This window comes from Oncorhynchus tshawytscha, linkage group LG29, assembly GCF_018296145.1.
Source record: "Oncorhynchus tshawytscha isolate Ot180627B linkage group LG29, Otsh_v2.0, whole genome shotgun sequence".
NCBI classification, from domain to species: Eukaryota; Metazoa; Chordata; class Actinopteri; order Salmoniformes; family Salmonidae; genus Oncorhynchus; species Oncorhynchus tshawytscha.
In genome coordinates, this window is record NC_056457.1 from 16609233 (window position 1) to 16624674 (window position 15442).

Here is a 15442-nt window from a genome sequence, read left to right on the forward strand (position 1 = left end):
ATGGAAAGAACCCGGGCTACTACAAAAACAAAAAAATGTTCAGGGAGCATAGAAGATTCTTGTTAGTTTTGTTTCATAAGTACTGTTGTTTTTTTTTTTTTTTTTTTTTGTCAAAGTGGGTGATGTAATATTATGGTTTCTCTTTAGGACCATAAGGTGGAAAACTAATTTGAATGTTTTGTTTGGTAAACATTGTCCAGTATTGTTTAGGTGTTTTATAATGATGGCATAGGAATTGAAATGCTTTCAAAAACAGGACTTTTATGTGCCCCCCCCCCCAATGTGTACATAGTTTTTGTTACTTATGCCTTCATTTAGTACCTTTTTATATTTTTCATGATTTTGAATTGTATTTCAAAATGGCTTTGTTCATTTAGAATTTGTGGGGAAATGTTGGTGTTGTCTTCCTTCCCTTTGCACTGTAAATGTAACCTTGACCACTTTCTCTTTCGTCACTATCTGGCCAAGTTGCAAAGTCAGGAGCCCTGTCTAGTTCTATTCTTAAAATCTGATTTTAAACCTAACCGTGACTCTAACCTTATCCACACTGCTAACCTTATGCCTAACCCTAACCTTAAAAATGTTTTGTTTCATACATTTTTATGATATAGACAATTTTGCAGTTTGGCCATCTAGTGGGAACCCAATCTATCCATCTTCTATGTTGGTATTGACTGGTGAAAATTGTTGTTTATTCAAGTTGTTGACGTAGGAATTGCATCCTTAATGGTCGAAGACACAGAGAATGTATGTATACCAAATGGTACCCTTTTCCCTATGTAGTGCACTACTTTTGACCAGGCCCTCTCAAAAGTAGTGCACTATATAGGGGTTGGGCAGCCATTTGGGACATAAAAATGTGTCATGTAGAGAATAAGTCATTTTGTTTGAATTGTCTAGCATTGTATTTTAAAAAAATATGTAATTCAGTAGTCTATTTTTAATGGCTTTATGAAGAATTTTATCCATAGAATATCCTGGTCATCACTTGGTATGATCGATCCTATAATATGAGAATATTTATTAAATTAATATTGCTCTTAAATTATTCAATATTACCCTTAAATTATTCTAAATGATCTATGTACGTTGTTTAAGTGCATTAACTATTCAAATATTTAAGACCAGAGCTTGATCAGAGCATTCAAATAAATAATGCACCGATAATTCAATCTAACTGTACTACAGTTTGAGTACCTTATTTTTGTGATTTAAAAAAAATCTAATATTTTTATTTGCCTATTTATTTTTCATGTTATATCCCCTTGGGAACAGCAAGGTAACAGTAGATCTTCCAATCATCAGTCAAAAACTGGCAGAAAGGTTGTGATATTGATTAGCATTAGCATCTATACCTTGTTGATATGACTTGATAAAAGGCTCCCTCTTATGGAAATTGGTACATTGTCCTCTCCTTTTTAACTTTCCTTGTCCTGTAGGACTTTGTCTTTCAGAATTGTGACATTTTGAAAGACATGTTTCATGATCAAATTTGGTTTGATGACAGGTCACTAAATTCTCAGGCTGTGCTTTCGCTCCATGTACTCATATCACTGTACACGAATGTCAATAAACAATCACTTTGTAATTAATCCTTTGTCTCTAGTCCCTTTGAATATGTTTGACCTCAATGTAGTGAAATAGATGGATATTGGCAGAGCCACTAAAACCAAAATGCCAGTGGTACAAATGTTACCATAGTAGCTTCAGGATTAAAGAGCCTGATAAGGTAGAGGAATGTTTCAGACCTTGATAACTAGGCTCCTAATCTATAGAGCCCCACAGTTGATGCGTCATAATAGCCATAAAACCTAGCGGTTTTACACTGAAATGGTTCCAATCTTTTTTTAACCATACATTTTTTCCCATATGGGATTTTAGAACCACTTCAAATAAGGTATGTGTTTCGTGTAGGCGTACCCTGGCTTGACGTTTTGATAACCATGTAAATCTCTCTCGGACAAGGGAACTTTTATCAATATAATCAGCTCTATTTACTCTCAGATTCAGAAATGCTAATTAGCATCAAAGTAGACAAGCTTCTGCAAGTCATCTCTAGCTGACACCTTTGCTGTCAGCTAGCTACCTTGATCCAAAACAAAAGATCTATTGAACATTGTCATTTACTGTTCCATATTTTATCTTACTAATATTTGTTGGCTTATTTGTGCAGTTGGTCTTGTCTTGTACAGAATACTTTAAGGGCCTCCCAAGTGGCACAGTGGTCTGAGGCACTGCATCGCTGTGCTACTAGAGATTCTGGGTTCCAGGCTCTGTTGCAGCCGGCCGTGACCGGGAGACCCATGGGGCAGCGCACAATTGGCCCAACGTCGTCAAGGTTAGGGGAGGGTTTGGCCGACAGGGATGTCCTTGTCCCATCACGCACTAGCGACTCCTGTGGCAGTCCGGGGCACAGTGCACTGTGTTTCCTCCCACACATTGCTGCGGTTGGCTTCCGGGTTAAGTGGACATGGTGTCAAGAAGCAGTGCGGCTTGGTTGGGTTGTGTTTCGGAGGACGCACAGCTCTCGACCTTCGCCCATCCTGAGTCCTTTCAGGAGTTGCAGTGATGAAACAAGACTGTAACTACCATTTGGATACCACGAAATTGGGCAGAAAACGGGGAAATATATATATCAAAAAGCAAAAATATTTAGTATAAATAGAATACTTTACAATGTGCCATGAATACTAGGCTACCTACCTAGATGATATTAGCAACATACCCTTATTTTACCAGATCCTTTTCTCTTTCAGCCGGTGGAGGTCTATATTTAATCTATATATAATTTTCTTAAATGATTGATTCATCAATGCCACAAACCTGGGACATCGGCGAGCACAGTGTGAACTATTGTTACTATCCGAGAGAGCACAGATTTTTCTGCTTTTCCATTTTAGGAATTAGACCAACAAAAATAACACAAAATGTAAAACATTTTGGGTGGTTGAGTTACAAATAGAGAAACAACTGGATGTGTAAGGTAGGTTTAATATAAAATACTAGATAATCTCCAGTAGAATGATGAATATACAGACTCAATACAAGGAAGCCATGCCTAAATACAGCTATATCAACACCCTTGTCAATTGTTGGTCCATGTTACTGCTGTCAATTGTGAGCAGCACATTTAATACTGCATTCAATCTGAACCCCAGAATAAACAGGAGGACAGCATTACACAGCTGAAAAAAACATAGCAAAAACAGTACACAACTCTTGTTACTGAGTATAAATGTTATTAAATCATTGTGTGAAATAAGGGTTAGGTAGCTAGAGGGATGGATGGCCATGGAATAAATATAAAATGGGGTGCTGGTGTGCTTCTGCACCCATTTTAGGTCGTTGTCACAAATATCCGGCCCATGTCCAGTCATACTCTGGGTCTCAGTGTGTGTCCCTTGATGTCATTCCGTCTCAGCATTCAAATCATGGTCATCGTGTTTCTGGTGAATCACGACATTAAAGACGATGAATGATCACAGCATTTCCACAGATTGAGCCATACACAATACAACTTCATCCTTGAGGACAACATTTTGTTGACAACATGGTGGGTCACGCTGTCTACTGTGTGTGAATGATGGACGAACCTTACCCCAGCTGTAGATCAATTTCAGTGTGTGTGGTCACTTCAACTGGTGTTGGGAACATTGGAGACTTGGGAAGCTTGCTCTCAAAGACCGTACCACACAGGCCAGTACAATAGTCTACACATGGATAGTAACCTAAAGGCACACACGGTACCAACCAATACTACTCACCCAACAGACAGAGCAGGTGTGTACCAGTGCTGCCTTGGCTGCATTCTTTTGGTCTGCAGCTACTTCCTTCTTAGCAGCCACCGCCACTGTAGTATCAGTCAACAAGTTAAACTTCAATTTGAGAGTGGAGCATGCGTTATATATACACAGTGCATTCGGAAAGTATTCAGACCCCTTGACTTTTTTCACCTTTTGTTACGTTACAGCCTTATTCTAAAATTGATTTTAAAAAATTAAAAAAATGAAATCCTCAGTCTAACCACAATACCTCATAATGACAAAGAGAAAATAGTTTTTTTTCTTCAATCCCAGCTGCCATTATTATAAAAAAAACAGAAATACCTTATTTACATAAGTATTCAGACCCTTTGCTAGGAGACTCGAAATTGAGCTCAGGTGCATCCGTTTTCCATTGACCGTCCTTGAGATGTTTCTACAACTTTAATTGGAGTCCACCTGTCGTAAATTCAATTGACTGGACATGATTTGGAAAGGCACACATCTACTACAGTGGGGCAAAAAAGTATTTAGTCAGCCACCAATTGTGCAGGTTCTCCCACTAAAAAAAATGAGAGAGGCCTGTAATTTTCATCATAGGTACACTTCAACTATGACAGACAAAGTGAGGGAAAAAAATCCATAAAATCACATTGAAGGATTTTTTATGAATTTATTTGCAAATTATGGTGGAAAATAAGTATTTGGTCACCTACAAACAAGCAAGATTTCTGGCTCTCACAGACCTGTAACTTCTTCTTTAAGAGGCTCCTCTGTCCTCCACTCATTACCTGTATTAATGGCACCTGTTTGAACTTGTTATCTGTATAAAAGACACCTGTCCACAACCTCAAACAGTCACACTCCAAACTCCACTATGACCAAGACCAAAGAGCTGTCAAAGGACACCAGAAACAAAATTGTAGACCTGCACCGGGCTGGGAAGACTGAATCTGCAATAGGTAAGCAGCTTGGTTTGAAGAAATTAACTGTGAGAGCAATTATTAGGAAATGGAAGACATACAAGACCACTGATAATCTCCCTCGATCTGGGGCTCCATGCAAGATCTCACCCTGTGGGGTCAAAATGATCACAAGAACGGTGAGCAAAAATCCCAGAACCACACGGGGGACCTAGTGAATGACCTGCAGAGAGCTGGGACCAAAGTAACAAAGCCTACCATCAGTAACACACTACGCCGCCAGGGACTCAAATCCTGCAGTGCCAGACGTGTCCCCCTGCTTAAGCTAGTACATGTCCAGGCCCGTCTGAAGTTTGCTAGAGAGCATTTGGATGATCCAGAAGAAGATTGGGAGAATGTCATTTGGTGAGAACTTTTTGGTAAAAACTCAACTCGTCGTGTTCGGAGGACAAAGAATGCTGAGTTGCATCCAAAGAACACCATACCTACTGTGAAGCATGGGGGTGGAAACATCATGCTTTGGGGCTGTTTTTCTGCAAAGGGACCAGGACGACTGATCCGTGTAAAGGAAAGAATGAATGGGGCCATGTATCGTGAGATTTTGAGTGAAAACCTCCTTCCATCAGCAAGGGCATTGAAGACGAAACGTGGCTGGGTCTTTCAGCATGACAATGATCCCAAACACACCGCCCGGGCAACGAAGGAGTGGCTTCGTAAGAAGCATTTCAAGGTCCTGGAGTGGCCTAGCCAGTCTCCAGATCTCAACCCCATAGAAAATCTTTGAAGGGAGTTGAAAGTGTGTGTTGCCCAGCAACAGCCCCAAAACATCACTGAGGAGATCTGCATGGAGGAATGGGCCAAAATACCAGCAGCAGTGTGTGAAAACCTTGTGAAGACTTACACGAAAACGTTTCTCCTCTGTCATTGCCAACAAAGGGTATATAACAAAGTATTGAGATAACAAAAGTTTATTGACCAAATACTTATTTTCCACCATAATTTGCAAATAAATTCGTAAAAAATCCTACAATGTGATTTTCTGGATTTTATTTTTTCATTTTGTCTGTCATAGTTGAAGTGTACCTATGATGAAAATTACAGGCCTCTCTCATCTTTTTAAGTGGGAGAACTTGCACAATTGGTGGCTGACTAAATACTTTTTTGCCTGTTTTAAACTGTTGGTTTATAAAAGCCAAAGAAAACTAAACTTTCTATAAACTTCTCATGCATTTAAATGGCTAGACAAAAAGACGGCTAATGTAGCCATAGCCAGGCTAATGTTGCTAACCATGAGCTAGCTAGATACCAGGTATTGTGTACAGTAAATAAACAATTTAGCCAATTTATTTATTACTAAATTTAGCTAACATTAGTTAATCCAGCAATCCTTAACTTTGCCTCGATTCAGCAATCTCGTCTCATCATGTCACTGGTGAGTGACGGGAAGTTTGAGACAGGCAGTTGTAGATGCGACATTAGCAGCTAATTAGGATTTCATTTTGGGGGATAAATACATCATTGATAAAAGTCACTTTTTTTATTTTATTTAAAAAAAATAAAAGTCACCTTGTCCAAGAGAGATTTACATGGTTATCAAAACGTTATGCCAGGGTATGTCTAAAATCCCCTATGGGAAAAATAAATGGTAGGGAAATGATTAGATACATTGTTTGATGTAGGTTTTATGGGTATTCTGACCCGCACTGTGGTACTACATACCACTCACCAGCAACAAACAGCACAGTGCAGCATAAGTGCACTCCTACTACTCAGTGCAAGAGGCGTCACTACAGTCCCTGGTTCGAATCCAGGCCCGGCGTCGTTCGGGTTTGGCCACGGTAAGCCGTCATTGTGAATAAGAAATGTGTTCTTAACTGAGTTGCCTAGTTAAATAAAGGTTACATTTACTACTAGTACCACTGTTACTACAGTATGTGCACTTCTGCACTACTATGCTTCACCAGAAGAGGGAGAATTTGATTCTCTGCACTCTAATATACACAGCAGATTCTACAAAATACATGTTCTGCTATGCAAACCCACTCACTCAGGTGCAAGCCTTTAGTTAAAATAGACAAAAAGACACCATATAATCTATTGTTTTTAATGTGTTGTGGTGGGTGTGTTTCTGTAGGGTATTGGAGGGTGGAGGGAACATAACAGTTGTTTCCATTGCAAGATGAACAATAAAGTATTCCATTATATTATACTCTATTTTCTTCTATTATTCTAATGACTCTCACTGGTTAATGTGCCCAAATGTTACTATGAAACAATACTATGAAAATTGATACAGGTTAGACAAGGTTAATGTAAAGTCCCAATCAATTGATTATATTAGTTATTATCTTACTGGGAATTCTCCCTTTCTCAATGAGCGTTAGCTAGTGCTGTGTCTGATTAGTTAGGATATTTAAAGCAAATTTAACTTAATTGAATAAGACTCATGGCACTGGTACTGCGCCAACTGTTGGCTGATCTTATTTATGTGGAGAGCCTTCGCCTGCTTGTAGTAAAGTAGCATGCGCCACCCTATTTGGTCAAATTACTTGTCAATCAAGAGTGTTACCATAGTGACAGAGAGCAAAGTATCTGACTGGTAAACTTGTATTCACTCATCCGTTGTTCATACTGATGAGCGAGCGAAGTTAGAACAGATCGCCCGGTTACAAACATTTAGTGGAGTTGAAAATATTGATACATTGTTGCGCCCTTCGACATAATTTAATTGAACATGAAAGTAACAGTTCTCTCATCTGAAATATCCGTGAGGTATGCGGTCTTATTTTATCACTCCTAAGCAGCAAAGTACTGCTATTTTTGTGGTCACTTTGTAGGCAACGTTTACTAGCCATCTATTAGCTAGGGAAGTTTGGTTGCAGTAGCTGTTAGGTTTGTTTAAAAGTGACAGGAGATAACAACAAGCTGTAAAACCGAATCGACGCGATGATTCCTGAATATAGTCCCCGGACCAGCGAGACAAGAAGCCGTACGCGTTGCCACTATGGTCAGGCAGCCGAACCAAACCAGAACCGATGTGGGCTACTCTCCGAAATCAAAACTCCTATCAAGAATGAACTATTCACTGACCACTACACCATCATTCCGGGCAAAGAACTTGGCAGGTACTATACGTGCTTAATTAATAATTACTGGGGTAATACAGGGGGGCATCTAACCATCCAGTTTGTCAAGTTGTCTGTGAGTTTGTCTGTCAACTTGAATAACCTTTTTGCTTACTATGACTGTTTCCATACTTGTGAAAATATAATACAGGAAAATGTTCAATTTCTAGATTAATTCATATTCAAATATCACGGTTTTGGCCTTTCGTACTGCCACATCTCCATCCCTGCTGTCATTATGTAGACATTGTCTGCACCACAAGTTCACCTTTAATTGAATTTACATTTAATGAAACGTTGTGGGATGTTGTCCAGCAGTTAAAAGTTGCAACATGTATTTTGATTGTGCACATCAGTGTAAGCTAATGCAAATCCTTTCAATGGATTCCCCAATGTCGCAGTGCACTTGGTTGGAACCAAACAATGATTGGTGCACTCCAATGTTCTCCCATGAATACAGGGTCCCAGCTGCCAAATCATGCTTCCATTGTTTGTTGTTGTTTGGTTTGAGAATGCTGAAGTATGCATGGCTGCTATAGTAGTGGGCTTGCATTTTCTCCACAGCAAAGGTCACTCAAGTCCAGTGGTGTAAAGTACTTAAGTAAAAATACTTTAAAGTACTATTTGAGTTGTTTTTTTGGGGGTATCTGCACTTTACTTTACTATTTTATCATTTTAACTACTTTTACTTCACTACATTCCTAAATAAAATAATGTACTTTTTACTCCATACATTTTCCCTGACCCCCAAAAGTACTTGTTACATTTTGAATGCTTAGTAGGACAGGAAAATGGTCCAATTCACGCACTTATCCCTGGTCATCCTGACTGCCTTTTGATCTGGCAGACTCACTAAAGACATGCTTTGTTTGTAAATGATGTTGGAGTGTGCCCCAGGCTATCCTTAAAGAAAAATAATAATAAAATTGTCAGGTTTCTCAATATAATGAATTTGAAATGATTTATTTTTTAAATTGATACTTAAGTACATTTTAGCAATTCCATTTACTTTTGATACTTAAGTATATTTAAAACCAAATAGTTTTAGGCTTTTACTCAAGTAGTATTTTACTGTGTGCATTTCACTTTTACCTGAGTGATTTTCGAAGCCATCTTTACTTTTACTCAAGTATGACAGTGTTGTACTTTTTCCACCACTGCTCAAGTCATATCTTTGAGTGTTTGAACTGCAATGTGGGCGGCCACACCTTGTGATGAGCCTGCTAAATCTTAAAGTAAGCAGATGGGTTCTGTAATGAAACATTCAAGAGCTTTTTCTCCCTCTGTTTTCAGGCAGTCTTCACTAGGCCTAGTCTTGGGACCACATCATAACAACTACAGTACTAATGGATGCATTTTACAAACACACTATTGGTCTTTTTTACTTAATTAAGTATCTACATTTCTCTAAGCATTGGCCTATGACTTGACACAGAGCCATTGCCAAATTGTCTTCAGTTGTAGCTGTGACTTAGATGCATCACCCTCCATGTTGTAAAGTTTGATGAAACACATGATAATTACAGCATAGCCTGCATACACGACTGTGCCCTTTCCACTCAGTGACGGCAATAAAAATACATCAAGACTTTGTCATTGGTGCTATGAAACTCCAAACTTCACCCCCGAATTAGGGTAAATCCATTTGTATTCAATCATTTTTTTGACAGAACCCCATTTGATTTGAACAAAACCTTCCATACATATTTTTTGCCCATTGTAGAAGTGCTCAGAAGTGACTTTTTTGGCCTTTACCTAATAGCTTTAGTCCATTTTGTTCTTGGTAGCCGTCTCCGTGGTTCGTCTCTGCTTTACTGACACAGAAAGAGGGGAGATTCCAGTGTGTTTTTATGAGTGGAATATCTCAGCCTTGTTTATCCACATAGCTCTCTGAACATGCCTGCCACAGTCTTGGGATAGGAACTTTTGCCACTGCACATTCTAAAGGGCACCAGTCAGACTAGGCATTGCAAACACCATACTCAACCATCTAAATGGCACCATGTTCACCCAAGGACAAGTATATTCAACTCCTCTGAGGTTTGATTAAACCGATAAGAAGTATGTGAGCCCTCTTCAACGTCAAAGCCATTGCCCTTTTTATAGAAGGTATTTGAGCTTTGTATGAGATTCTAATGTTTTAGCGAATAAAAGGGACATTCAGAATATGGCTTTGCGTCGCATGACCGGCCGTTGCGTCTGAGATTAGCTAAAGGCACTCACTTCAAAGTGTTTGGCTAAGCCACATATGAGTCAAATCACTGTACGCACTGCCCAGTGACCAGCTGCTAGGGAAGTAGCCTTCTGGTGACTGGTCACAAGCATCCGTCGTCTAAAGCCCCAAATACACCCACTATGAACCCTAGTTTCTTAGATTTTAAAAGAAAAAAGGAGTCAATTGCAACATATTAGATGATCTGGTTTCAGATCATTTTTAACTGCAAATTGAGGCCTGTTAGGCCTAAAGGTAAACATACGTTTCACATCTCAATCATTGGAACGTCTCTAGCTGACCATGTGTTGCTATGTCCTCACTGTTAATCCATTTTTTTCTTAATGACTCCATTGTGGACAACCTATACTCAAACAAAGAATGTAAAATGTCTGTAGGATCGTCTCTTCAGGGTATCTGATTGGCTGCAGAGTTATTTTAGATTTTTTTTTCTTGAGCGGAGTGTCTGGTTGCCAGCACATAATTCCGAATCATTTGTAGACGACAAATTGAACGAAAGAAGACCAAACTGATAAGTTTGACTAAAACATTTCTATGCGATCACGTTTCTCTCTCTTATGCGTGGGAATAATTGGGAACATATTTCTTAAATTAAAATCACTGAGATAATTTCCTGGTATATATATATATATAGAAGGGGTCTGAATACTTTCCGAATGCTATGTGTGTTGTGTGTGTGTGTATGTATGTATGTATATATATATATATATATATATACCACACACATACATACATTGCATTCGGAAAGTATTCAGACCCCTTCCCATTTTCCACATTTTGTTAAGTTAAGCCTTATTTTTAAATGCACTAAATAAATGTTTTCCTCATCAGTCTTCACATGATACCCAATAATGACAAAGCGAAAATGGGTTTTTAGACATTTTTGGAATTGTATTACAAATAAAAAACAGATACCTTTTTTACATAAGTATTCAGACAGACCCTTTCCTATGAGTCTCAAAATTGAGCTCCGGTGTATTCTGTTTTCATTGATAATTGTTGTTTCTACAACTTGATTGGAGCTCACCTGTGGTAAATTAAATCGATTGGACATGATTTGGAAAGGCACACACCTGTCTATATAAGCTCCCACAGCTGACAGTGCATGTCAGAGAAAACACCAAGCAACAAGGTTGAAGGAATTGTCTGTAGGGCTCAGAGACAGGATTGTGTTGAGGCACAGATCTGGGGAAGGGTACTAAAACATTTTTGCAGCATTGAAGGTCCCCAAGAACACAGTGGCCTCCATCATTCTTAATTGGAAGAAGTTTGCAACCCCTAAGACTATTCCTAGAGCTGGCCGCCCAATCAAACTAAGCAATCGGGGAGAAAGGCCTTGGTCGGGGAGGTGAACAAGAACCCGATGGTCACTGACAGAGCTCCAGAGTTCTTCTGTGGAGATGGGAGAACCTTCCAGAAGGAACACCATATCAGCAGCACTCCACCAATCAGATCTTTATGGTAGAGTGACCAGACGGAAGCCACTCCTCAGTAAAAGACACATGGCAGCCTGCTTGGAGTTTGCCAAAAGGCACCTAAAGGACTGTCAGACCATGAGAAACAAGATTCTCTGGTCAGATGAAACCAAGATTGAACTCTTTGGCCTAAATGCCAAGCGCCATGTCTGGAGGAAACCTAGCACCATCCCTATTGTAGCAGCATCATGCTGTGGGGATGTTTTTGGGCAGCAGGGACAGGGAAACTAATCAGGATCGAGGGAAAGATGAACAAAGCAAGAGATCCTTGATGAAAACATACTCCAGAGCGCTCAGGACCTCAGACTGGGGCGAAGGTTCACCTTCCAACAGGACAATGACTCTAAGCACACAGCCAAGACAATGCAGGAGTGGCTTCGGGACAAGTCTCTGAATGTCCTTGAGTGGCCCAGCCAGAACCCGGACTTGAACCCGATCGAACATCTCTGGAGAGACCTGGAAATAGCTGTGCCGCGACACTCCCCATCCAACCTGACACAGATTGAGAGCATCTGCAGAGAAGAATGGGAGAAACTCCCCAAATACAGGTGTGCCAAGCTTGTAGCGTCTTACCCAAGAAGACTTGAGGCTGTGATCTCTGCCAAAGGTGCTTCAACAAAGTACTGAGTAAAGGGTTTCAGTTTGTTCACATATTTCACATTTGCAAAAATGTCAAAAATCCTGTTTTTGCTTTGCCATTATGGGCTATTGTATGTAGATGACATTTTTTGAATAAGGCTGTAACACAATGTGGAAAAAGTCAAAGGGTCTCAATACTTTCCGAATGCACCGTATATTACTTTGCTCAGAAAACTTGGGGGGCCAAATAGAATGACCTGTGGGCTGCCGGTTGGGGAACCCTGACATAAGGCATGGATGTCATGGAGTTAGCTGGAGTTGAATGACGGTTCACAATTTGTTAGATTTGGCAGTGTCTTTGCTTCACTAGTGGTATTTGGACCATTAGACTTTTACCAGGGACATTAAATTACCATCGCTGTCTGTCTGTATGCCTCAATTGAGGCTCTAGCCTGAGCCTAGTTTAGATGTAATCTGTTTGTTTGGGTTGGCCTTGTATCAAATTCCTGTAAATAATGTGATTTAATGAAGTTATCTGGCTGTAATGCTGAAGTAAGCACTTGACTAATAACCCTGCTAAGCTGTCCAGATTCCAGATTTCTCATATCATTTGGCTGGATTGCTTTTTTGTTAGTACGCCAACCGCCATGAGATTATGAACCTGTAAATTCAGCCTGGAACTAGATTTCAGTTGTGCACATGGGACCTGTGTTTTAGTGTTTTCTGCATGTTGCTACAAAGTTACTGTATTTTACCATCACTGAGTGTATCTCTTTCAATGCAGTTACAGACGTAGAGAAATATACAGAGGCCTGTGTTTTTTTGCACACTGACGATAAAGCATGAAAGACGAAAGCTCTGAGAACATTCTGTCTGTATCCCTCTGAACTGAGCACAGTGGTGTGAAGTGCGATCCCCGCGGTCCTGTGATTTTCATACTCTTGCATGTAGATAATTGCAGGGCCTAGCGGTGGCCGGCCTAGTGGTGGCCGGCCCAGCCCTACAGAATTCCACAGGCCTCCTGCTCTGGGGGAAACTCCCTGTCCGCATGGATCAACACCAGAACCAAGGCTTAGCGAGTCATCAAAATGAGTCATCAAAATGAACCCCATTAGCTGTAAGAGGACCTGGCCATGTAAAAAAAAAAAGAGAGCCCCCGTGTCATTTTGGAAGAATGTCCTTTTCTAGTTACGAACTCATCGTCGAGCGTTGAACTCGGCTGCCGTTTTCAACGTGGTATTGAAATAGCTCAATTGTGTCTCAGGCCGAGGTTCCAATGAATTCACTGGGCAAATGCACTACATGGCCAAAAGTATGTGGACGCTGCTAAGATTTATAAAGCACTTTCTACATCAGCCGATGTCTTAAAGTGCTGTACAGAGACCCAGCCTAAACCCCCAAACAGCAAGCATTGCAGATGTAGAAGCACGGTGGCTAGGGAAAACTCCCTAGAAAGTCCAGAACCTAGGAAGAAACCTAGAGAGGAACCAGGCTCTGAGGGGTGGCCAGTCCTCCTCTGGCTGTGCCGGGTGGAGATTATTACAGAACATGGCCAAGATGTTGAAACGTTCATAGATGACCAGCAGGGTCAAATGATGATAATGATGATAATGATGATAATAATAACAGTGGTTGTAGAGGGTGCAACAGGTCAGCACCTCAGGAGTAAATGTCAGTTGACTTTTCATAGCCGTTCATTCAGAGTTGGCGTTAGAGCTTAAATTCACACAGGACACTGAATGAGACATGAGAAATACTCCAGATATAACAGACTGACTCTAGCCCCCCGACACAAACTATTGCAGCATAAATACTGGAGGCTGAGACAGGAGGGTTCGGGAGACACTGTGGCCCCGTTCGACGATGGCCCTGGACAGGGCCAAACAGGCAGGATATAACCCCACCCATTTTGCCAAAGCACAGCCCCCACACCACTAGAGGGATATCTTCAACCACCAACTTACTACTCGGAGACAAGACCGAGCATAGCCCACGAAGATCTCCCCCACGGCACGAACCCAAGGGGTGCGCCAACCCGGACAGGAAGATCATGTCAGTGACTCAACCCACTCAAGTGACGCACCCCTCCTATGGACGGCATGGAAGAGCACCAGTAAGCCAGTGTCTCTGCCCCCAAAATAGGGTTAGAGGCAAAGAATCCCAGTGGAGAGAGGGGAACTGGCCAGGCAAGGGCGGTTCGTCGCTCCAGTGCCTTTCCGTTCACCTTCGCACGCCTGGGCCAGACTACACTCAATCATAGGACCTACTGAAGAGATGAGTCTTCAATAAAGACTTAAAGGTAGAGTCCGAGTCTGCGTCTCTCACATGGATAGGCAGGTCATTCCATAAAAATTGAGCTCTATAGGAGAAAGCCTTGCCTCCAGCTGTTTGCTTAGAAATTCTAGGGACAGTAAGGAGGCCTGCATCTTGTGACCGTAGCGTATGCGTAGGTAGCTACGGCAGGACCAAACCGTAATGCTTTGTAGGTTAGCAGTAAAACCTTGAAGTCAGCCCTAGCCTTAACAGGAAGCCAGTGTAGAGAGGCTAGCACTGGAGTAATGGGAGAGGCAGGATTCTTTTATCACCTGGCTTCGCATACACTTGTGAACAGTGTAGATGAAATAATATGTACAATTGAAGTCAGAAGTTTAAAGTCAGTTTTGTGAAATCTGTCTGTAAACAATTGTTGGAAAAATGACTTGTCATGCATAAAGTAGATTTGCCAAAAGTATAGTTTGTTAACAAGAAATTTGGAGTGGTTGAAAAATGACTTTTAATGACTCCAACCTAAGCGTATGTAAACTTCCAACTTCAACTGTATGTGTACATTTTATTTTTGCAACGTTCGGGCACGCCATGTGAGCTGTGTGGTCAGCATGTTAGGCCTGGCTCACAGCCGGCATTCCAATTCATGAAATGTTTCTGTATGGACCTCGCTTTGTATACGGGGGCATTGTCATGCTGAAACAGGAAATGGCCTTCCCTGAACTATTGCCACAAAGTTGGAATGTACCTGTATGCTGTATTCTTAAGATGTCCCTTCCCTGGAACTAAGGGGCCTAGGCCCGAACCGTGAAAACAGCCCCAGGCCATTATTATTCCTCCACCAAACTTTACAGTTGGCACCATGCATTCGGGCAGCTAGTGTTCTCTTGGCATCCGCCAATCCCAGATTAAACCGTTGGACTGTCAGATGGTGAAGCGTGATTCATCACTCCAGAGAATGCATGTCCCCTGCTCCAGAGTCCAATGGCGGTGAGCTTTACACCACTCCAGCTGATGCTTGCTATTGTGCAGGGTGATCTTAGGCTTGTGTGTGGCTGCTCGGGCCATGGAAACCCATTTC

General features: G+C 41.1%; 1 protein-coding gene across 1 annotated transcript in view; it reads left to right on the top strand.

The window, feature by feature from the left end:
• The first annotated feature begins 7223 nt into the window (after positions 1-7223).
• stk17a (serine/threonine kinase 17a) overlaps positions 7224-15442 on the top strand; it is a 41929-nt gene continuing 33710 nt past the window's right edge. Inside the window, exon 1 of the mRNA XM_024392781.2 lies at positions 7224-7809. Coding sequence (XP_024248549.1) covers positions 7631-7809 — 179 coding nt within the window. The 5' untranslated portion in view covers positions 7224-7630. The remainder of the gene's footprint in view (positions 7810-15442) is intronic.